This window comes from Phalacrocorax aristotelis, chromosome 1 (genome assembly GCF_949628215.1).
Source record: "Phalacrocorax aristotelis chromosome 1, bGulAri2.1, whole genome shotgun sequence".
Classification (NCBI taxonomy): Eukaryota; Metazoa; Chordata; class Aves; order Suliformes; family Phalacrocoracidae; genus Phalacrocorax; species Phalacrocorax aristotelis.
In genome coordinates, this window is record NC_134276.1 from 2,573,040 (window position 1) to 2,595,831 (window position 22,792).

Sequence of the window (22,792 nt, forward strand, 5' to 3'; positions counted from 1 at the left end):
ACTGGCCGCAGCCCTGCAGGTGTGGCCTCACTGGGGCAGAGCAGAGGGGGAGGAGAACCTCCCTCGCCCTGCTGGCCACACGCCTTTCCATGCCCCCCAGGGCACCGCTGGCCCCCTTGGCCCAAGGGCCCGGTGCTGGCTCAGGGTCACCTCGCTGCCCCCCAGCACCCCCAGGGCTTCTCAGCAGAGCCGCTCTCCAGCAGGTCCCCCCCAGCCTGTGCTGGTGCGGGGGGCTGTTCCTCCCTAGGGGCAGGACCTTGCACTTGCTCTTGCTGAATTCCCTGAGGTTCCCCTGGGCCCAGCTCTCCAGCCTGGCCAGGTCTCATTGGAGCCTGTCCAGTCACATATTTAGGCTGGGGAGGAGCTGTGGAACTGCCCTTTCCCTGTCCCACTGCACTGCATTTGGGTCAAGGAGCTGCGACAGGTAAGTAAAGCAAAGCAAAGCAGCACCTGATTTAGCTCAGTGCTTTGAAGAAGTCCTTCTCGGGATAGCGCGTGGGGGAAGAAGGATGTCTGGAGAGTTGGCCCGAGTCAACAGCCAATTACTGGAAAGACCCAGCTTGGGAAGGGGCAAGACTTTTCATTGCCTCCCTGTTATTCAGAAAAACTTGGAAATTGAAAAAAGAAAGATTACACACATGATGTTTCTTTTTTTTTTTTTTTTTTTTTTGACAGTCAGTTTGATGTAATTTATAAAGTTAAACAGAAGAAAAAAGTCCCCAAAAGATGCAGAGAACTATTTATTGGCTTTCCATTTGTGGCTGTTACTGAAGGCATGGTATTTTACGGTTGCCTGACACCATACACGGTTGCACCCTGTGTGAACAGCCCGAAGTCATTTGCCCTTTAACTCTAGTTAGTTCGTTATCACCTTGTCGCATTCAATCTTACCATCTGCAAAGCTTTGTGGCTGCTGCTCCGACTGTAACTGGAAGGGTGGTACGTTCTGCTGCCGCGTCTGGACGCGTTTGATGATAACACGTAGATTTTCGTTTGGTAAAAAACCTCCATACTGTTTTACTGGGCAAGTGTCGCTGCAACTTCGCTGGTGACGGCAACAAGTATTGGTTAATGTGCTGTTGGTTGTTGCCATAGTGGTCGAGTCTCAGACGTGGAAAGCTCCTTTTTATTCTAATTGAGCAAAGCAGCTAGGGGATAGTACGCCTGGAAGATGACAAGGGTTGCAGAGTATGAATTCCGTAACCTTGAGGTAACTTCCTTAAGTCAATGGTTGCGTCAGCCTGCAATGCCTGTAAAGCAGCATGCGTCGGAGTTGCTGTTTCTAAACGATGTGTGTGTGCGCTGCGCATCTCAACGAAGACCCGGCCATTTTGCTGGATGTTATTTGTAGGGCATAGGTCACCTCTTGTGGTGTGTTAGGTAGCATGTACCGTCATTCCTCATTCTGGAGGCGTTCTCCCTTCTGCCTTTTGGGGTTTTTTTTGTGTTTTTCTCTTGGAATCCTTCCTCTCTGGAGCAGCATGCCTGTTCTATCCCATTTTGGCTGCTTGACCCATGCTTTGGTGCTTTTTCCTTTGCAAATCTACTCCTTTTCTTTCTTCCTTCATCATTTCGGAAGAGGAAGTTAACTTCATAAGCGCATTGAGATTAAATTTTGCCTGTCTTCTGGCAAAGCTATTTTGGTCATCGTTAGACCCTTCCACTCGCGTGTTTCTCCCTGGGGGATTTTACATTCTCGAAACGTTGCTCTAGTGCCAGCCTGCTTAACTCTCAGAAGGCAAACCGGTCTCCGTGTGCCTTCTAATACAACCTGAGCTGAGTCAGAACCTTTTAGAGATGATATATGTTGGTAATGTGGTTTCTCCATGGTGCATTGTGCATCATCTCATTGCCGTCTTCCTCACAGACCCTGAATCCTTTGAAATCTAACAACTGAGGGGAACCAAGGAGCTGAACCGTACGTATAACTTAGGTGTTTCCTGGCAAATGCGCCGGGTGTGGAAGCAGGCACGGCTGGAAGGTACAGCGAAGAAATACAGTAAAAGCGTACATACAACCAAGACATACTGAAGAAATCCACGTTTTTGTCTGCTGAAAGGTGCAGTGCCTGGACGTTAAACCTTAGATCGGCACATTCACGGCACAGTGGGTTATTTTTGGTCTTTTTCTCCCTGGGATAGAAGGTATTTTTCCCTGTGATGTTCCATGGAGCAGCGTCCTTGATTAAAGTCTGGGGAAACTATGGCTTACACCAGACTGCTCCTGTACAACTGGGGCATGACAGATGATACACCAAGGCTGTAATTGGTAACCAGAACCCATATATTCTTCTTAAAAATTCAAAGTTTTTGTTTTGTTAAAGGTTTTTTGTTCAGTTTGCTTGCTTGTTTTTAAAGGAAATGTTAGATTATGTCTGATAATACCTCTGGCACTGGCAGAGCGCTGAAATTGGCTGCGGTTAATGCTACGCCGTAGTGTTTAGATCCAGAGGAAACTCCATCCTTGTTAAAACAGCATTTAACTACTGCTGCATCAAGGCTGGATTTTGATAAAGGCAAGCACTGAGAGCAGAGGGTGCTTGTTTAAATTGAAGGCGGAACAATTCAAGGATCATCTGTAAGAGGAAGTCAACACCTTTGAAATTCAGTAATTGGAGAAAATAAATTATTCTTGTAGCTCTTTTGCACTTACCCGACCAACTCAGGGAACTGAACTAGAACTTCTGTATTTGAAGCTTTCATTTTTGTGACAACACTAAGGAACGTTGCTGGGCGTTTTACAGCTGTTAGTTCAACCAGTTGGGTAGATCTGCTTTGCCATAAAACTGCTTTCCGTTTCTCCACTGCCTGTGTCCCTTTATCTGTAAACTCCTGGAGACAAAAATTTCCCATCTCCACTGCTCTGTGTTACAGCAGGAAAGGAAAAGTTGAAGCTGTTTCCTTGGTTTCTATAACCCTTCCCTCAGCCTGCATCCCGGACCCCGAGGCTGGGTTAGCTGAATTCTTCCTCTCATCTCATTCCGTCTCTGTCAGACTAAAGACTCCGATACTCTGATAGCCCGGCGTGAGCCTCGCCAGGCAGTACAGCTGCTCCCAGGGCTGACATCATTTTTCTCAACGATGATGGGAGATTTCCCCTTTGTGCTCAGGTCTATGCTTAAGGAAGGTCTTGGGGCCTCCACAGTAATTAATCCTATTTCCACTTAATTATAGGGGGATGTGTTTTGTCTCATCATTAGGAAATCTACAGCTCTCAAGAGAGTATTTGTACCAGATAAGATTTGATTAAGACTCATTATGGTGCTGTTTACTTCCTTTGATTAGTTCAGAAGCTTAGGTCCATTTTTAATTGTAAATGGAGGGCTGTTTTCTCCCTCCCCTTATATTTAGCTATGAATATTTATTACTGCGCTGTGGTAACAGTTGTGTTTGCTGGCCGGGCTCCTGTTCTATCCTAGGATCTAATCTATTAATCATATGCTGCATGCGGCCCTACTGCATCTCCAGTAGCCGTAGCTACATTTCAGCCTGTTGTTATTTGTGCGTTCTTGCAGCTGAACCTTTCGACTGCAAGAGCGGCGTCATTCTCTGCTCATAAGAAAAGTGAGAACAGCTAATTCCACATGCTTCACTCAAATAAATGAAACGGAATAAGGCTCCCAACCCAAAACGAGGTGAAATTGTAAAATGTCGCTCGCTGCCGTCGATGGCTTTGCTCGGGAAACATATGCTTGGGAGAGCTGCGCTAAGTAAACAGATTGCCTTCTCGGTGTGAGATTTGTAGGAGCTGTTTGTCTTTCCAGCCAGGCAGAACGAGGGCTAGCCTGGAGAAATGCCGCCACATCCCCGGGTTGGGAATTCTGAACTCTTTTGGCGAAAGGCAGTTCAGTGAGGATGTCTGCAGAGGTGAGAGTGCCATTGCTGGGGAGAACATCATCAGAGCCCGGAGGCTGTGTTATGGCATTACGAAGATGTACAAGTCTTAGTACTTTGTCAGCTGTATCCAACCATTCTGACTGCTGTGTTGCAAGAATTACACTGTCATATTTGAGAACTTTTATCTTGAATTAATACCTTCTGGTAATTATTTTTCAGGGATGTGCCGTGAGTGAGGCATTTGGAGAGTCTGCAGGACGCTCAGATCCTCCTTAAATATTTCACAGCATAATTTTTTGACAGGCCTGCCTGTTCTGGTGTGAGCAGTGAGGAAGGAGGTCTGTAGAAGACTGGGGTGCATGAATTCACGATAATAATGAAAGATATTTTTTCATCAGTGGGCATTTAACAGAGAAAGGTATTTTGTGGGATGAAGGGGCAGGAACAAACAGGGAGGTGTTTTGAAGCTAATGATGAAATACAGTCATAAAGATTCCTGGAAGGATATAGTCAACTGAAGAGCCGCATTTACCCTCCATAGAACTTACAGATCCCTAGGGACTGTGAAGGCTAGATGCACTTATATATGGAAACAAGTGGGTAAGGCATTTCAAAAACATCCTACAAATAAGAGTCATCATGACTTCAGATGTTGCTGAGGTGAGGAATAACTGCCGTAGGACTTCAGGCAGTAGACTATCTCTCAGATCTTTTTGGTAAACGGATCAGGGAAGAGCCTGGGCTACAAGAATGGTAATGTTGCGTGTTTTGTAGATCTTCTTTTTGTCTCTCTTTTTACTCAGTTCTTTTAAAAGGTGGTTTACAGTGAAAATCCAACTCAGTTCCTTAAACCCGTGATTTGAAAGCAGTGTCATTTCACAGAGTCATTCAGGTTAGGGGCTTTGGGGGGGTCTCTAGTCCAGCCTCCACTTAAATCTTCCTGAATCTGTTGACGTTGAAGTGTGTACAACATCTTTCGCTATAATAGGAACCAGTGTTCGTTACCAGGACTGCAGAGAAATGTGCTAATAAAGGTTTGCATACATATATTTTATATACATTTCATTTCCTACTTACAGAATTTGGGTAATTTCCATTCAGCCCCGTTACCAGTAGCCTGGGAACAACTTCTTAAACCCTACAAAACGCTTCGACCCTGCTCTCATCTACCCTCCACCTCTTTCCCCACCAACTGCTTTCTCCGTTAAGGAATTTCTAATGTTTTTTTTATGCTTGAGCTTGGGAAAAATCAGCCTGCCAGTTGGGCTGGAACTATGCAGGTGGGCTCTTCTCCAGTAATAGCTTCACCTCTGTTTTCTTAACCTTGGCATTCACTCTTGAGACATGTTATCTGTGTCAGTGTTTCATTTCCTGTTTGCTTGACTCTAACAGTCTCGTTTGATTTAACTCCATGCAGAATATTGAGCATATAAATTAACTGACTCCGCTGTAATATCTGTAGGAACTTCCCGCCCATCCTCCCACTTAACAAAAACCACTCAGTCTTGCCTTGAAAAATGTCACTTATTAGCTAGTTCCTTAGCTGGCGCGGAAAAACTCTTGGGTCAGGGGTTTTTGGTCCTGGCCAGGTGAATTCACAGGGGCCGGTGGTTCCAGGTTGCTGCGGGACTCACCGCCGTCGCTCTGTTGCAAGCAGTGGCTGAGCTTCGCCTGGAGCCAGGCAGCAAGTGTATTTGTTTTTTTTGGCTGCAGGGAAGACAAAGGAAACACGGGTTAGAGCAGAAAGAATATCTTTCTTCCCTGTTTTTTATAAATCTCTGCCATCATATGGGCTTGATTTGCAGTACTGCAGAAGAACGCTGTACAGCGAAAATTACTGATAGCCTCCCCTTCCGAGGCTGAGCTCAAGTTTGTGCCTCAGGGATCAAAACTTTAGGTGAGTCATGTTGGATAGGATTGGGGGTTTTTTTGATCGGGGTGGTTTTGGCACAGCTAACTTTCCACCCCAGACATCGGCAAGGCAGTGAAAGTTGAGCTCCGTGGATTATTTGCTCGTGCATCCCTATGTAACAGCACTGGCCTGGGGATTCAAGGTGATGTGCAGGGGAGGGCTTACGGCGGGTGGTGAGGAGTTTGTGGCATTCCAATACTTCTGCCTGTCACTGCACAAATAACTCTGGTGGCTCAATATTTAAATGAATCAGTATTTCTCATTAAAAGAATGGTTTCATTTTCATACTTCTTATAAAAAAGCCTAGGATTTAAACAAAAATTCCTCTTAAATGGGAAAAATAAAGATAATATCTTTCCAAGCTTTGCATGTTTTCTTCTCAGCTAAAACAATTTGCCAGCTGAGACTACCCACGCCGCTAACAATTTTGTTCCTGCGCTAAAAAAGATCGCAGTGGAATAAAATGCTTCTTACAAAAGATGGTGTAGGTCTACTTGTAATCCTAATCTAATCTGATTTTAGTGCCTGAACTTGCTCGTAAGTATAGCCTTTGTCTAAAATTAATAACTCTGAATTCTTTAAGAGAAAAATACGGGCTTGGCAGGGGGATTTGGGCGGCCTTAGTACAGATCAAAAAGCAGAGGGAATGCCCAGCAGGGAGAGGAGCGCTCCGCTGGGCCGGGGTCGCGGTCTCGTTCTGCGCCCTGAAAAACTGTGGAAAATAAAGCAATTCTACTTTCAAGAAACTCCGTCCAAAACTGCCCTTAACAATCATAAACCAAAATATTTAAGGGACCACGTTAAATCAGCTTTGCTGGATTTCTGTATTCGTTTTTTAGCCCGACACTTTTATAAATGACTTTAAAAGACTCGTAACCAAGGTGTTTGTGGGATGTAAATGAACGCTTGGTTTCTTATAGGCCCTTTTCCTTCTGGCAACAGAGAACAGCCGTGTAATGTATTCTTGCCGGTTTTCATTTCCATGAATTCCAAAGCAGTTGTTTATCTTCATCTTGTGCAAGCTGTAGGTCTAAAGCCTCTGCTTAATTAAGACTGGAACAGTAAATAAACAAAATCATTCCTTCTTCCATGTAGAGCAACGAAAGGTATGTGAGAAATAGATAACAATATTTATATTTTAAAAAACTTCGGGTTTTTTTGCCTTTGATCTTCTTACAACCTACCGTCAGCCCCGGCAAAAGAACTGCTCAGAGGAGCAGGAACCACCCAGAATGCTGTTTGTAAACTTTGTGGGTGGCTGACGGTCTTTAAATCGGCGTAAAGAGATCCCAGTCCTCGGCTATTAAATGGTAATTGGTAAATAGTAATTGTAAATAGCAATTTTGCTATTAAATAGGAAAATATTTGTCCTGCAGAGAGACTGAACAACAATGAAATTTGGGCAGCACCCAGAGCGAGTGCTGGATTCCAGCATTCCTGTGCTTTGGAAACTCAGCTGCCTTCCTGGAGACACTTAGTATTGCTGGGAATAGAAGTGGTTACTCGATCGAAAATATTTTCAAGTCTATGAGCTTCTGTCCGCGGAGGTCACTCGGGCAGGACGTGTGGCATGGGTGTCCGCTAGGGTCCGTTTTGTTGAGAAGGGAGCTCAGGGATTAAAGCCTTGATTAGTTTTTAATTTGAAATATGTGATCCTTTGGAGGGAGCAAGGCTTGGAGAGCTAGCGCCTCCTCTTTTAAGGGTCTTGTAGTCTTGCCTGGGTTCGCGGTGTAATGCGAACCTGGGATTCGTCAGGCCACGTCTCTTCCCCTTTCCACGCGCCGCGTTCTGACCACCTCCCTCCCAGAAACTGAAAGAGAAGGCTGGGCAGGCTGAGGTTGCCTCCTTTGTGCAAGGTGGGGCCCTCCTTGATGGCGGCGTCCAGCCTCCAGAAGCCTCAAAGGGAAGAGCTCACCTCGTGCCTGGGGACACATCCAGAAGAGCTCATTGCATGACACCAGTGTTTCCTGCGGGTGATCCCTCGTTTCCCTCTTCCTTAACATTTTATTCCGGCATAACGAAAGCACCAAATCCCAGCTAATTTAGACATAGTGATACTTGAATGAAGTGCTTGTATTTTTAAATATGTAGTTGCTCCTGTGTGAGGAGCAGAATAGCCATACTACCCTCTGGTATTTTATTTTTTTTTCATATAGGTAGGAAGCTGTTAACCCTGGCCCACCAGTATAATTATTTAGATAAAAACATATGTGGGCCTGTAAATAGCGTTCTACATCTTTCAAGTGCAGGCCTGACCTAATACCGTAAGTACTTCTATGGTTGTCTGCCGTGGAACGAAACTCAAAACATTTGTGGTTTGGACCAAACTTTTGTTGAATATTAAGACGACTCCGGGTAAATAGAGCGGGGGAACTCGGCTGGGTTTGCTGGGTACCTTGAATTGAAAACTCTCATCTGACCCTTGGCAAGTACAGTCAAGGATCTTGGAGCGGCTTGTTTATTTGAGCTAACAAGTTTGTACAAACAACATGGTTTACAGCAGACCGAGTGCTAATATGAACTACAAATGTTTATAGCATGCCTAGACTGATGTTTATTGCTGTTGCGTAACTCGAGCTCATTGGAAATTGCATAATGAGGTAAAACAGCAAAACAACTAAGCTGATCATTTTTCCTAGGCAGCTTTTGTTGAAGGCAGACGGAAAATCCTCACGATATAATGCCAGAATTATCAAGACAAATCGGGGGTAGCTACTTTACTTCACAAGTATGTGCGTACACGGAGGCACCTCAGCTTGGTAGAGCGATAAAACGGGGAGTTTCTCATTAACGAGCTAAAGCGAACGACTTGCATCAACTGCGTTAAGTTGATCTGTCACAGCTCCAAAAAAAAAAAACCAATAAAAGGATGATGTGTCCGCCGAAGCCGCCAACCCACCCGTGCCCAACCACAGTCACAAATCAACCCCGCGTGAATTAATTGCCTTTGACTGGGTGGCTCCCACGCTGCAGATGTCTGGCCTGCCTGGTAACAGGCAGCTGCCGAGGTTGGAGCTGACCGTGCCTCAGCATCGAGCTAGCAGGTAGTTCATTTGGGTGTAGGAGCCTCCAGATAAGAGGCAGGATCTGTGCTCGTCTTCACCGGGTGCTGCAGAGCCGCTCGTCTCCCCCTCTTTCAGAGCGGATGTGGTTAGAAAGTGGGTTTGCTCAAACTCTGGAATACTTACTAACAGAAGAGAGGGGTGTGTTCGTGGGCAGAAATTGGCATCCCTGGTTTGAGCTTTTTTGATGCAACCCTTCTGTTCTGACCCCTTTCGTTTACAGGAGTATTCTCTGTTTAGCTTGATCTAGCGAGAAATCCGCTTCTCAATTTGAAAAGTGCTCCTAAAGCAATTCTTTCCAAAGAAAAGGTTAATGATTAATCAAAATTATTATTGTTTCCATGTTCTTACAGCTTTAAACTATACAAACTAATATAAGTAGGGGTAAAAGGAAGAAAACTAAGTGAGAGGTGTTGCCTTTCTAAGTCCAATAAAAAGAAAAACGCCTACTCCATCCCCCCTGGAACTCAAAACTCTAACGCCATCTAACAACTCTGATTTCAGACCTTCTCGTAGGTGCTGCTTTTGTAAACATTTACGAAGCTCAGGCTGGGGCTTGGGCCATACTCACTCACAGGGTTTTCAGAAGATGCTCGATGCCACAATTGAATTGAAAGGATCTGCCTTCCAACTAGAGTGCGGATGTGTGCGTCCATCTCTGGTCTTTTTATTCATTTTAAATCGGTATTTTCTGAATCTCGACTGAAGCAGGGTGACACATATTAATACACTTCACTATTTTCCTCATTTTCTCGGCTGTATGAATGGTATTTACGGTACGTGTTAATCATTCGCCTTCACTTGGCGAAGCGGCTTTGGCTTTTCCCGTGGGAAACACTTCTCCAGCCTGTCCGATCCTTCAGTCTCCGTACTTAATTACGTGGGGGAGCGTGTGCGTGCAGCTGTACCCATAGGAAGATACATTTCACATAATAAATTCTACTCTAATAACTTATCTGGTTTTTAAAAATCACATTTCTTCTCCATGGAACTAAATATCTCTCAAAAGAATTTTTGTTGTTTGAAACAGGTTTAAAGTGACTTTCGTAATTAGTTTTAAAATGAAAAGGGACCTGTGTTCAGGGCTTCATGAAAGTTATAGTCATTTATTTTCTGATTTATCTTCTTAATAGAAAGATAACAGCGAAGTGCAGCAGCGTGTCAAAAAGAAAACTAGTGGTATCGTTTTGGCTCAACACACAATCTTCTATATAGTAAGGATATTCATCAGAGAGATAAAAATCTATGTAGCACCACGTGGCATTTTAATTCACTGTACATACATTCCTACAGAGCCTGCCGTGCTTCAGCTGCTACCGAAAAAGTAATTTCCCTCCCATTTTTGCTTAGACCCATCTATTTTTGCTGGTTTTGCTTGGTTTCCCAGGGCCGCTGATAACCTGATCTCTCAATCCAGGCAGTGATGCTGAAGTCAGGTGCTTCTGATCCCCGCGGAAGGGGCTGGAAGGGTGAGAAAGGAGGTGGCGCTTTGCTACTGGCACAGTCACTTGCCTAGAATAAACAGTGCTGTGAAAGGAAATGCAGACAGATAGATAGAACTCCAGGGCAGCCCAGTGGGTTCCTGTTGTTGCCTCCTTCAGTGTCTCACTGAAGGACCTTTGGTAAATCACTTGGTTTTTGTTCCTCCGACGGAGCAGTGCAACAGGGTGATGGTGATAGGGCTGGACTGGACATAAATCTCCTCAAGTTTATTCCTAGGTTTGCCCCCTGCTTCTTGAACATTGGAATTAGAATCACAGAATCATTGAGGTTGGAAAAGACCCCTCAGATCATCAAGGCCAACCCCCATCCCAACACCCCCAGGCCTCCTAAACCATGGCCCCAAGTCCCACGGCTACACGGTGGTTGAACCCCCCCAGGGACGGGGACTCCCCCACCTCTCTGGGCAGCCTGTGCCAGGGCCTGACCGCTCTGGCAGGGAAGGCATTTTCCCTCATATCCAATTGAAATTCTGCTTTTCTTATCTTGAAATTCTGTTTTGCTTTGCTTGAAACTGCTTTGCTTGAAATTCTGAATTTCTTCTTGTTACTCTTTCTGTTCCTTCCGTTAGGTCGTTAAATAATTTGGATCAGGGTGGTGTTTTGCCATGAATTTGTTAAAGCCTTGGCTCTGTCAGCCAGAAAGCGTGCCAGGATGCTGAAGTGAACCCAGCTGTCAGAAAACCTAAATTTTCCTTCTGTTCTAAAGAAAGAAATGGTGAAGCGGTTAAAGTGTGATATGTATTTAATTTTGCAATTACTAAGATATTCTGTTTCCCTCACAAATAAGCTTCCTGCGATCTCTGGCAAGTGCCGATGGAAAATAGCCTCATTTGGGGGGTCGGTGAGTTTGGGCGCGTGTGCGTATCGCGTCGGATTTATTTGCGTATCGCATCCAGTTTAGTCACCAGCCAGAAGGGGCCTGCAGCCCCCGAGGACCGCGACTTTTAAAAATACTGTGAAACACTGTCTTTTTCTGGGTTTTTACACTTTGAAAATAATCTAAACTAGCTGACCACTACAATGTACGAATAGGATGTTAGCGTAAACTAATAGATGTTGTTTTAAAAACTTGTGAAATTGGCTGCGCCCGGAGTTTTACGTCTCTAGAAAACCATTCCCCTCCTCTTGGCTCACGCCGCGCTCCTGCAGGCAAGGAAATGAAGAACTGGACTCGTTTCCGCGTGGAGCAGCTTTCGGAGCCACCTGAGCGATTTGCAGATCAGGAAATAACCCATTCGAATGGTGGCGAGGAGGGAAATGTAATCTTGAAAGAATTCTGACTTGTGCGTGTTTGTTTCCTCAGATAATTAAGCTGAAGGCAGAAGCCCGTCTTGACCTGCTGAAGCAGATCGGTGTGTCTGTGGATACGTGGCTAAAAAGCGCAATGAACCAAGTGATGGAAGAACTGGAAAACGAGCGCTGGGCCAGCCTGCCTTCGGTGACCAACAACGGCTCTTCACACCTGGTACGCTTTCCAACGCGTAAAACTCGCTTCGTCTCCACGTGGCTCTTTCCTGGTAGCAGCTCCTAACTCAACACCGAGTATGAAATAGAATTGATGATGTTAGGTTGGTCGTTAGCTAACAGGAAAAAGCTTGGAGCTTTACGTGCCTGAAGCAAGTGGCTCAATTTCATGAAAAACAAAACCAGCCAAACAACAGAAAAAAAAAAAAAACAGGATTTGTGGGTTGTGGTGCTGAGTTTACTTTAGATTGATTTTTCTGACCTTGGATAAGTGCCATCACATTTATTTGCCAACTTCCTGAAAAGAAAAATGTCTCCGTGTTTCTTTGAAGTTTCATTAATAGTTTACGATGTTATCTGAGACACTTGGATGAAAGGCTATGTTTTTCCTAATGTTTAGAAAAAAATGGAGACCCTACATCATCTCTTCTGCAGTCGTTTGTGCGCCGATCGCAGTGAAAGCCATCAAGAAAGCAAAAGCCTGTTTGCCAAATTGATTTGGATACTTGAGGTGAAAAATTTGATTCGTTAAAAATCAGTGAAATGATTTGGGAAACAGGCAAAAAACCCCTGTGAGCAGTGTTAGGTGTTCCTTCAAAGATTTGTCGTAGATTTAGATGTTCCCGCTCTTCACCTGCAAGTTCCTGCCCTGGTAGCTGAGATACATTAAATATTTGACTTTTTTCTTTATGAGTAACTAGTTTTGTTAAAACAACACTGAAGTTAGGTTGGAACAGACCACAGACTTGCTCACGGCTGCGTTTCAGCTGAGGAGCTGATAACTTCTTAAACTGTTACATTCAATCGCGTGAACGCGTCTTGCTGTGACCGAAATCGTGCTCAAGTCTTTTGAGAATTCCATCCAATACACCCAAAACTGAACTGAAAAGCGACTTGGATCAACGGAAGATGGGCAGTGAGTTTTTACTCAGTAGCACGTAAGGCTGATTGCATTTGTAACATCTAAGGCTGGTTTGCAAAATAAGCCAGAGGTATCTCCCATCTGTTCAGCTTGGAAAAAAGCACATTTTTATGAAATTTAGGGAAGACTAAAAAGCAAATCCATTTCTCCTCCCTCTCCCCCCGCCGAAGAACGATATCTTTCAATAAAAATAGCAATAGCTGAATCGAACAGCTGCCTGAACGAAGAAACCCTGCTCAGAAAGCAGGAACTGCTAAAAGAGCTCATGTTCTCCTTTTTTTAATTCCCCTACATGGCACACGATGCTGAGCTGTCACCTTTGGCAGTAAAACTAACCGATCTGTTGCTCTTCACCAATAACCGACTACAATACAATCCCTGAAGGTTTAGTCAGTTTGCCTCAAGCAAATTTTCAATTTTCTCTGCGCCTTTATATATTTAATATTTAACAAAATTCAGAGGCTTTTATAAAGTCTTGGTTTGCACGTGGATACTTCCTAACTCCAGTCGTCATACACTACTAAAATTACTCAGGTCACGCTTTCTTTTTAATCTTAAACGCTTTGGAGAGCCAGAATATATCTTCTTTGTATCAAAACTTTCCGGGGGAACAGGGATGGGGTTTTTCATTGCATTGTGAAGGATTTGGAGAACACCTCGCTTTCGCCAGCCACCTGAGAAGCAGAATGTCCTTTTCAGCAAGTATATGGTATCTACCCACAAAACCCCCTGTGTGTTCCCAGGTTTCTTCATGCTTTTCTGCTTCTTTATTGATTTCTTGGTAAAGGTGGCAAACCCTTAGCAGGAGAAGGTTTGGGGGATGTACGGCTGTCTTCATCTACATCAGCGTCAGTTCAGAAAAGTGAGCGAGCACTGGATGGAGTCTCAGCAAACCCGGAGACTCCTGAATCCGCTCTTTGCTTTCTTCAGGGTGTTAGGATGTTCATTCCAGGATCTCAAACAGGGTGACAGTGATTTGCAGTGCTTTACTCCCGTGCTTAGCAGCGTACGTAGAGATTAAAGTTGGGACACGCAGATCCAGCCTTCAGCCTTCCCAAATCCCAACGGAGTTCTGGTGCCGAGTTCCATTTCAGATTCTTTCTAGCCAGGATAGATGAGGATATGTAACGTAGCTGTGTTTAACAGTGGGGTTTTTTTCCCTTTCTTCTTGTACTCCACCTTCTGTAACTTCCCGGTGTGCGTGTTGGATTCCGCCCAACACCTTGTTCTCCGTCTCATCAGACGTGCCAACAGTGGGCCCTGGAGCCAAACCCCACACCAGTCCCCGGCGAGCCAGCAGATGCCACAGCGTGGGAGGTTAAACTCTGATTCTTATTTTCCCCTTTTTTTACACTTACGTACGCTCCCGGATGAAAAAAAGACGCTGTTGACCTTGGCAGGCCAGATGAGGACAGCCCGTCGATGGAATTCTGAGAACCGTTACTGAAATTATGTTGCTTGTAGTTACTAGAAGAATTACTGCAGCATATAACAAGCAGCACTTTCACTTCAGCCTTGACGAGTGGGCAGGTTGGAGGGGCAGAACCCGGCTATCTGCCGAGCTTGCGTCCTGCAGACGGTAGATTGTGCCTGTATTTCTCATGGCATAATTTGTTCAGCAAAGCTTTTGATATATTTTCTTTTCACAAGCTAAAAAGAAGGCAGCATCGATGGCTTGATATCACTGTATTTATTTAACCCACTGCCATTATATAACGAGTTGAAGTAGTTAATACCCCATCACCTATCCAGTCGGCTGACTTTCTGGTATAATGATGGAATGCATCATAGGATCACAGAATCATTAAGGTTAGAAAAGACCTCTCGGATCATCAAGTCCAACCCAACCCAACACCCCCAGGCCTCCTAAACCATGGCCCCAAGTCCCACGGCTACACGGTGGTTGAACCCCCCCAGGGACGGTGACTCCCCCACCTCTCTGGGCAGCCTGTGCCAGGGCCTGACCGCTCTGGCAGGGAAGGCATTTTCCCTCACATCCAACCTAAACCTGCCCTGACGCAGCTTGAGGCCGTTCCCTCTCGCCCTGTCACTGGTGACTTGGGAGCAGAGACCAGCCCCCCCCTCACTCCAGCCCCTCTCAGGCAGCTGCAGAGAGCGAGAAGGGCTCCCCTCAGCCTCCCCTTCTCCAGGCTAAACCCCCCCAGCTCCCCCAGCCGCCCCCCAGCACACTTGTGCTCCAGACCCTGCCCCAGCCCCGCTGCCCTTCTCTGGACACGCTCCAGCCCCTCCAGGCCCTTCTTGTCCCGAGGGGCCCAAACCTGAGCCCAGCATTCGAGGTGGGGCCTCCCCAGGGCCGAGCACAGGGGCCCCATCCCTGCCCTGCTCCTGCTGGCCACACCAGGGCTGACACAAGCCCGGGGGCTGGTGGCCTCCTTGGCCACCCGGGCACTGCTGGCTCATGCCCAGCCGGCTGTCAGCCAGCACCCCCAGGGCCTTCTCCGCTGGGCACTTTCCAGCCACATCTTTCCCATCTTTGGAGGGAATCCATTTTTTCCCCCAGTGTACACACCTCAAAAAGTTGTCATTTTGAATTTTAATGTCAGCTGGAAAACGTATGCAATGTTACTGTTACCTATTAACGTCGTTGGGAAACCTTTGTGCTCCCTGCCACAACTATATTCTAAATAGAGTGTAATTTATTCAGAAAAGGAAGAGAGAGTAACATCTTTATGGGTTGTGTTTTGTTTTCTAGTCGCTGGGACTGGAAGCAGCACAGCTGTAAGAAACATTTGTACAGCAGAAGTGCACAATTGCGGAGTTAGAAATCAGGTTTGCAGTTGGTACATTTACTGTGCCCATGAAAACGGATGCTTTGAACTTTAGAGAGATACAGCATCTTCTGACTGTAAAAGGTTACAGCGTCTTTCATCTCTGAGGTTACTGGGTCATATTCAAGCCCAATCGTCATCCGACAGCAGCAACCTACGCGAAACAAGCTGTGGTTCCAGTCCCTAAATACATGGACTGCAGAGTTCCCGTGACCGATACCTTCGGGCGCTCCGGCAGGCGGCTCCGTTAGCGAGCTGGCAGGCAATGGCAGCCGTGCTCAGCTCCTGCAGGTCTCACGGCCAGACCGGACTGGCGTTGTCTGTCGTTGCCAGGGTCTCTGCGCTTCCAAGAATAGATAAAAAAGGGCTTTTGGTATATATTTTTTATATCGAATCTCTTTTTTTGTAGTATCCTACACAAAACAAGATCTATACTTGCATACCTTTTTCACATGTATACTCCAGCTATCTTCACAGAATCCCAGAATGCCAGGCTGGAAGGGACCTCAGGGATCATCTAGTCCAACCTTTCTGGGAAAAGCCCAGCCTAGACAAGATGGCCCAGCACCCTGCCCAGACGGCTCTTGAAGGTGTCCAACGTGGCCGAGCCAACCCCTTCCCTGGGGAGATTATTCCAGTGGTGACTGTCCTCAGTGTGAAAAAATTCCCCCTTGTGAACCTCCCCAAGGGCAACTTGTGTCCATCCCCCCTTGTCCTCTCCATGGGACTCCGTGTAAAAAGGGAGTCTCCATCTTCTTTGTAGCTGCCCCTTAAGTACTGGTACGTGGGGATGAGATCCCCTCTGAGCCTCCTTTTCTCAAGGCAGAACAAACCCAGCTCTCCCAGCCTATCCTCATATGGCAGCTTCCCAGTCCTTTGATCATCCTGGTGGCCCTTCTCTGGGCCCCTTCCAGCCTGGCCACATCCTTTTTGTACAGCGGGGACCAGAACTGCACACAGCGCTCCAGGTGTGGCCTGACCGGCGCTGAGTAGAGCGGGATGGTGACTTCTTTCTCTCTGCTGGCGATGCCCTTTTTGATGCAGCCCAGCACCCTGTTGGCCTTCTTGGCCACAGCAGCCACTGTTGGCTCATGCTGAGCTTCCTGCCCACCAGGACCCCCAGGTCCCTTCCCACAGAGCTGCTCCCCAGCCAGGTGGGTCCCAGTCTGTGCTGCACTCCTGGATTATGTTTTCCCAGGTGCATGATCTTACACTTGTCCTTGTTGAACTTCATAAGGTTCTTGCTGGCCCACCCCTCCAGCCAATCCAGATCTCCCTGCAGAGCAGCTCTCCCTTCTGGAGTGTCTACTGCCCCACTCTTGTCACCTTCTTACCTGCATTTTTTCTTGCCTCTGCTCTCTGTTACGTACCTGCGGGGTAAGCGTGGCTGCTGTATCCATTCTTTGCTGGCGCTGTCGTTCATTACCGGACTCCGTAGAAGGATGAACTTTGTGAAACAAACTGCTCCGTTTTCAGTATCGCTAATGCTGGTTTCCCTCCGTGTGCCTACTTTGCAAATGATTCTATTCAAGGAGTTTGAGCAACCCACACACTGAAAATTAAGATGGATTTTTCCCTCCTCGTGTAGAAAATGAGGGCCAGATGTTTTACGAACAAGTCTTCCTAGACATGATACACTCATTTCCACCATGTTTCATGCGGCTGTCAGCTGAACATCAGCTTTGGCTGCTGGGACATAGACCATGCACAGCAAAAGGCGGTTAAAACTAGAGGGGGAAACCTTAAATTTGCCATAATTTATAGTTGGCTGTTAATATAGCAAAGCATTAGCTAGGCAGGATAACGGGTTTTTGTTGTTACCGCAACATCCGCATTTAAGTAGCGACGGATGCGAACTGCACTTGAATGAAAATGAGTGGGGAAAAAGAAGCTGACTTACAAGGACGTAGTCTAGAAATCACAACATAAGCATTAATGTAAGTCAGAAAATGATGAAGCTTTGTGCTCTTCTACCCCAGGTCTAGAAGAGCAAAGACAGAGCAGAGGGACGGAGAGGGCTGCTTCAGGGAGCCTGCGGAGTGCCTTTTTGGTCTCAGCCTAACTTTCTGTTGATCTTTCAGGCTTTTAGGTTTCACGAGGAATACCAAATTCACTCCTAAATTAAAAGCAATAAATGAAGGGAAGATGGCAAATGCATAACAGTGTTGCCTTTGATTAAAGGACTTGCCTATTTTCACATGAGATAAAGTGTTTATTCAAAATTTAAGCCAGGCACGAGGCCAAAGCACAGCTCATGTCAACGTTGCCCAAACGACATTTATAGAAACTTGTATTTTTCCAGGGTATTGACTTCAGCTTTTATTTAAACTTTTATAGCTAGTTGTTAATCATCGTTCTTTCTCTAAGGACTTCTTTTTTTGTTCATAAACTGCAGCAAATCTATTGTGCAGAATACAGCAGCTGGAAGGCTGGTGTTTTAGAAAATTTTTATTCAAGTTTAAGTATTCCGACTGCGGTTTCGTTTTATAACTCGTGGTCGCAGGTATATTAATCTTTTAATAGCATAAATTCTCAGTGAGTGACTCTTTTTTTCCATTAAACTTTTTGCTATGCCTGTGAAATGGCATCTCCAAAGGACATTAGCCACCGTTTCACAGCTTATATAAACGCGATAGCTGTCCAGCAGTTGAGTTGGAGCTTCCAAAATCTGCGGTCCTTTCTGAAGTCCGCGGGCCTGTGCTTGAATGAAGAAACACAGCTGAGTTATGCCAAGATGTCATTTGGTGACAGCTCTTACTCTTTCGCCTCCTTGTATTTGCTGTGTTCGACGACTGCTTTCCCGATGTTACTTGAGAAACCTGCGTTGAATAGCACGGAGTCATTGAGTGGTTGTTGAATATTATGTAGTCATTGGGGTTTTGTCCAGTTTCAATAATCGTAAGCAGTAAAAAAAACACGCTGAGGAATATTGATCAATTAATTTTTACTACTATTTCTTCACTTAGTCCCATTTGATGATAAAACTCCAAATATAATTTGTTTTAATAGGTTAATGCTGATACAGAAAAGGAAGAAGGTGAAGAGTTTGAAGACAGCATGGATGTTTTTGATGACAGTAGTTCTAGTCCTTCTGGTACTCTGAGAAATTATCCTCTCACCTGCAAAGTTGTTTATTCATATAAGGTTTGTGATTTTTTGAAAAAAAAAAATATTAGAAAAATAAATTATGCAACAAACAAACAATAGATGTAACTGTTCTGAGGGAGCTCCAGGTAGAATGGCAGCACTTGGCTCAGTTACGGTGCACATGAAATATATTTAACACCAAGTTGTGAAAATGAGCAGCATAAAATTCGTGGCGCTGTGAAGCGCGTCGATCTGCGGTTGAGTGGAGTATTTACGGGTGAACGGGCGTATGCAGAGACGTCCCTCTCTGGCTTCGAGGAGGCCAGTTGCCATTCGAAGATGTTGTAATTTCTGTTGCTGAGCCCGTGTGGCCGTACTGGCAACGCTTCCTCGGCATCAGGCGTGCTTGTATGCGGTATGACAAAGCCCCTCTTTGTACTAGCAATAGTGAAACCGCCATTCATGAGTTAAAGCTTTGCTGACAAACTGCATTCATGCTATTTACTACTGCTGGCGCTGCGAGGTCAGCTGTAAATCACACCGCTGCGGCAGCCGACGCCAGCGGCAGCCTTCAAGTACGGGGTAATTAGGGTTTCAAAAGTAAATGGGGTTCGACGCTCTGGGTGGTGTTCAGGGTGCTTCCATCCGTCCTCTTGAGTGAAAAAGGGTTTGCGATGCCACTAGGCAAACAGAAGAACCCTTATTAATACATTTTAAAGTATGCTATGTTGTTAGATTTTCAGTTTTTAAAAAAACATAAGTTTTAATAACAAGTCTGGATGAGAATGTTCTTCAAACTACCCGTCCCGTGGACCCGAAACCACTTGTATTTTCTAATCTTCCCATTGTATATTTCAGGCTTCTCAGCCAGATGAGTTGACCATCGAGGAACATGAGGTGCTGGAGGTTATTGAAGATGGTGATATGGAAGACTGGGTAAAGGTACGATTCTTCCGAGATTATTTTCTTTTCACTATTACTTTCAGAATGAGAACTTGGGACAGGAGAAAGTATTTGGATTCTTTTCAGAGGGTCTTTTCTGTCGTTCGCTGACAGGCACGGAACAAAGCGGGTCAGGTGGGTTACGTGCCAGAGAAGTACCTGCAGTTCCCGACATCCAGCAGCCTGCTGAGTATGCTGCAGTCCCTCGCGGCGCTGGACAGTCGATCACACACCTCAAATAACTCCACAGAGGCCGACTTAGTCTCAGGCAGCCTGAATGGAGACTCCAGTGGTAAATACCGATAATTAAGTAAAGGAGTGTATTAGGCTTGTCCTCAAAAGCGTTCTGCGTATGGGGTTTGGATGTCGCACGTGAGAAGCTCTCGTATGTGACCTGTCTCTAAGTACAGCTGTTCTCAGTAATCATGTATCTCATATCAAATCTGTGCAATTTAACCGGCTATCTCATGGAGTTGAGATTAACTAAAATTAAGGAAAACTAAAATAATTTGACTCAACAATTACAGAATCACAGAATGCCCTGAGCTGGAAGGGACCCACAAGGACCATTGAGCCCAGCTCCTGTCCCTGCACAGGACACCCCAAATTCACACCGTGTCTCTGAGGGCCTTGGCCAAGTGCTTCTGGAATATCGCCAGGCTGGTGCCGTGATGCCTCCCTGGGGAGCCTGTTCCAGGGCTCCACCACCCTCGGGGGGAAGAACCTTCTCCTAATGCCCAGCCTAACCCTCCCCTGGCACATCTCCCTGCCGTTCCCTCGGGCCCTGGCGTTGGGCACCAGAGAGCAGAGACCAGCCCTGCCCCTCCTCCTGCCCTCGGGAGGGAGCTGCAGAGCGCCATGGGGCTGCCCTCGGCCTCCTCTGCTCCAGCTGAACAAACCCAGGGACTCCAGCCGCTCCTCGAACGGTTTCCCCTCTAAACCCTTCCCCAGCTCCGTGGCCTCCTCGGGACACTCTCCAGTACCTTTATGCCCTCCATGTCCTGCGGCGCCCAACGCTGCCCACAGCACTCGGGGTGAGGCTGCCCCAGCGCGGGGCAGAGCGGGAATCATTTAGGTTGCAAAAGACCTTTAAGATCATCGAGTCCAGCCGTAAAAGTATGGATAGTACTTTCAAGCCAATGCCAATTATACTTTATTTTCCCCCTTTTCCATTCTTCAGTCTGTTTTGTAAAAGCACTTTATGATTACGAGGGCCAGACGGACGACGAGCTGTCCTTCCCGGAAGGAGCCATCATCCGCATCTTGAACAAGGAAAATCAAGATGATGATGGCTTTTGGGAAGGAGAATTCAACGGCCGCGTTGGGGTGTTCCCATCAGTATTAGTTGAAGAGCTTACGGCCTCAGAAAACGGAGAGACTCAGTGGATTGGAGATATTCAGGTACGCAGAGAGTTGCGGTGCTACCTTGCACGTATGATATGAGTTTGTTGGGGCGACTTTGGAAGGCCGGAAAGATCTGCTGCTTCTTTGGGGAAAAAACCTCTCAGAACCAATCCGAGAAGAAAAAAACCTTTTAGTTTCTTGCCTAATAATTTTAGCTTCTAGCGTAGTAATTATCAACTGATATATTTTGGCAATTGTAACAGATTTGTGAATAAAGGAGAGTACTTGGGTAGAAAAGAAATGAACCAAAGGAGAAAATTCAGTCTACTTCCTGTAATTAATTTGTGGCATAGACTGAGACATCAACAGAACCTGGCAAAAAGAGAATTACAGGCTCTCTCGGCCCTAATTTATGTTTTTGTACTTAAATTATTCCATAGCCTCTCAATTTTTGAAGGGCAGAGCACTGCCGAATATCATATCACGGTCATTTTTGCAAAACTCCTCATTTCGGTACGGTTCTGTAATCCTTGTGTCATACTAGAAAATCAGACACGATCCCGTATGTAACTGGGGCTAGAAACTGGACTTCCATGTTCCCTACAAAGAAATTTCTCCAGTATTTTTATTCTTTGATTTGAGAAGACCACAAACACTTAACATTTAAGTGAGGTATATGCAGCTGAGCTGGGATAAAGCTCGTTACCCTAACGCTTTGGGTGAGTGTCTGTGGAGAGGCGTGCTTGGCCAAACAACTTTTTTTGAATAACCTTCAAAAAGTCTGTCGAAATTATCTGGGAGAGGATGAAAATTTCTGCTCGGTGGCAACCTATGATTTAAAAATATATATAATCACTGTTGGATATCTTGGCTTTCCTTCCCAAACGTACCCGACAGCACTTTTGGCAGATAGTTTTTCTCCAGACGAAGGTTCGTAGCGTACTGATGTGTCAGAGAACTTACTGCGCCGCGGTGTGTCCGTGAAAACCGTCGAGAAGTGAGGCTTTCTGCAGCCCCTCTCTCTTTCTAACACAGGTATCCCCGACTCCCAAGCCTAATAATGCCCTTCCACCGCTGCCACTGTACGACCAGCCTCCCGCTAGTCCCTACCACAGTCCGGATAAAAGAGGTTCTCAGTATTTCCCCAGATCACCATCAACTAACGGTAAGAAATTTAAGGAAACGTTTCAGCTAAATGCTTAATTTAGATTATTCTCATTTCGGAGGCGGGGGGGGCGGGGGGGAAGGCTTTTTCGCAGCGTAAAGTTAATTCGGCAGTAGCGAGTGGCTTGTTTGTGATGGCTTGTTGCTTACTCTTTCAGAAAACAGCTTCGGTTCAGAGTCCCCTGGATTCTCACAGCCTCCGCGAATTCCTCCCGAAACCTCGTATGGCAAACTGCGACCTGTAAGTTAAAAACAAACAGCGGTGTTTTTATTGCCGCCGCAAAGTTTTAAGGCCAGGTCTAGGTCAGTCGGGGTATGTCCGTTCGTAGCAGGGGGGTGATACGACGATTTGGCTCTCCGTGTTCTGCAAACGCAGTGACGCTGTATAAAACCACGGTATCTCAGATGAAAACTGCGAGGAGAGGCCTGGTCGCTCCCCCGTGGTGATGCTGGAGACGTGTCAAACAGCTATGGAACGTGAGAGGTGTTTGAGATTAAGTGAACACTAGAACCAAACAAAGCTGCCCTCGTATCTGCCTTCGTAGGTGATACCTGCACGTCTCCATGAGGCCTAGGGACCAGGAAATCTAACCTCCGAGGAACGATAGTAAACCAGATGTTAGTCGATAAACTCACACTGCCTTTTCGGGCGTTGGGATGTTATTTCTGTTCTTGCCGCATGTAATAACTCCTCAACACAACTAAAAAAGAGGTGGCGAATAAATGCCAGAACGGTTTAGTCAGGATTTGGGCAACTGCTGCTTCTCC

General features: G+C 46.0%; 1 protein-coding gene across 2 annotated transcripts in view; it reads left to right on the forward strand.

Moving 5' to 3' along the window:
* FCHSD2 (FCH and double SH3 domains 2) overlaps positions 1-22,792 on the forward strand; it is a 167,410-nt gene that overhangs the window by 141,051 nt on the left and 3,567 nt on the right. For both annotated transcript variants that reach the window (XM_075111324.1, XM_075111390.1), the window contains 7 exons: positions 11,616-11,777; positions 18,497-18,631; positions 19,433-19,516; positions 19,631-19,808; positions 20,697-20,917; positions 21,896-22,025; positions 22,183-22,265. In XM_075111324.1, coding sequence (XP_074967425.1) covers positions 11,616-11,777; positions 18,497-18,631; positions 19,433-19,516; positions 19,631-19,808; positions 20,697-20,917; positions 21,896-22,025; positions 22,183-22,265 — 993 coding nt within the window. The remainder of the gene's footprint in view (positions 1-11,615; positions 11,778-18,496; positions 18,632-19,432; positions 19,517-19,630; positions 19,809-20,696; positions 20,918-21,895; positions 22,026-22,182; positions 22,266-22,792) is intronic.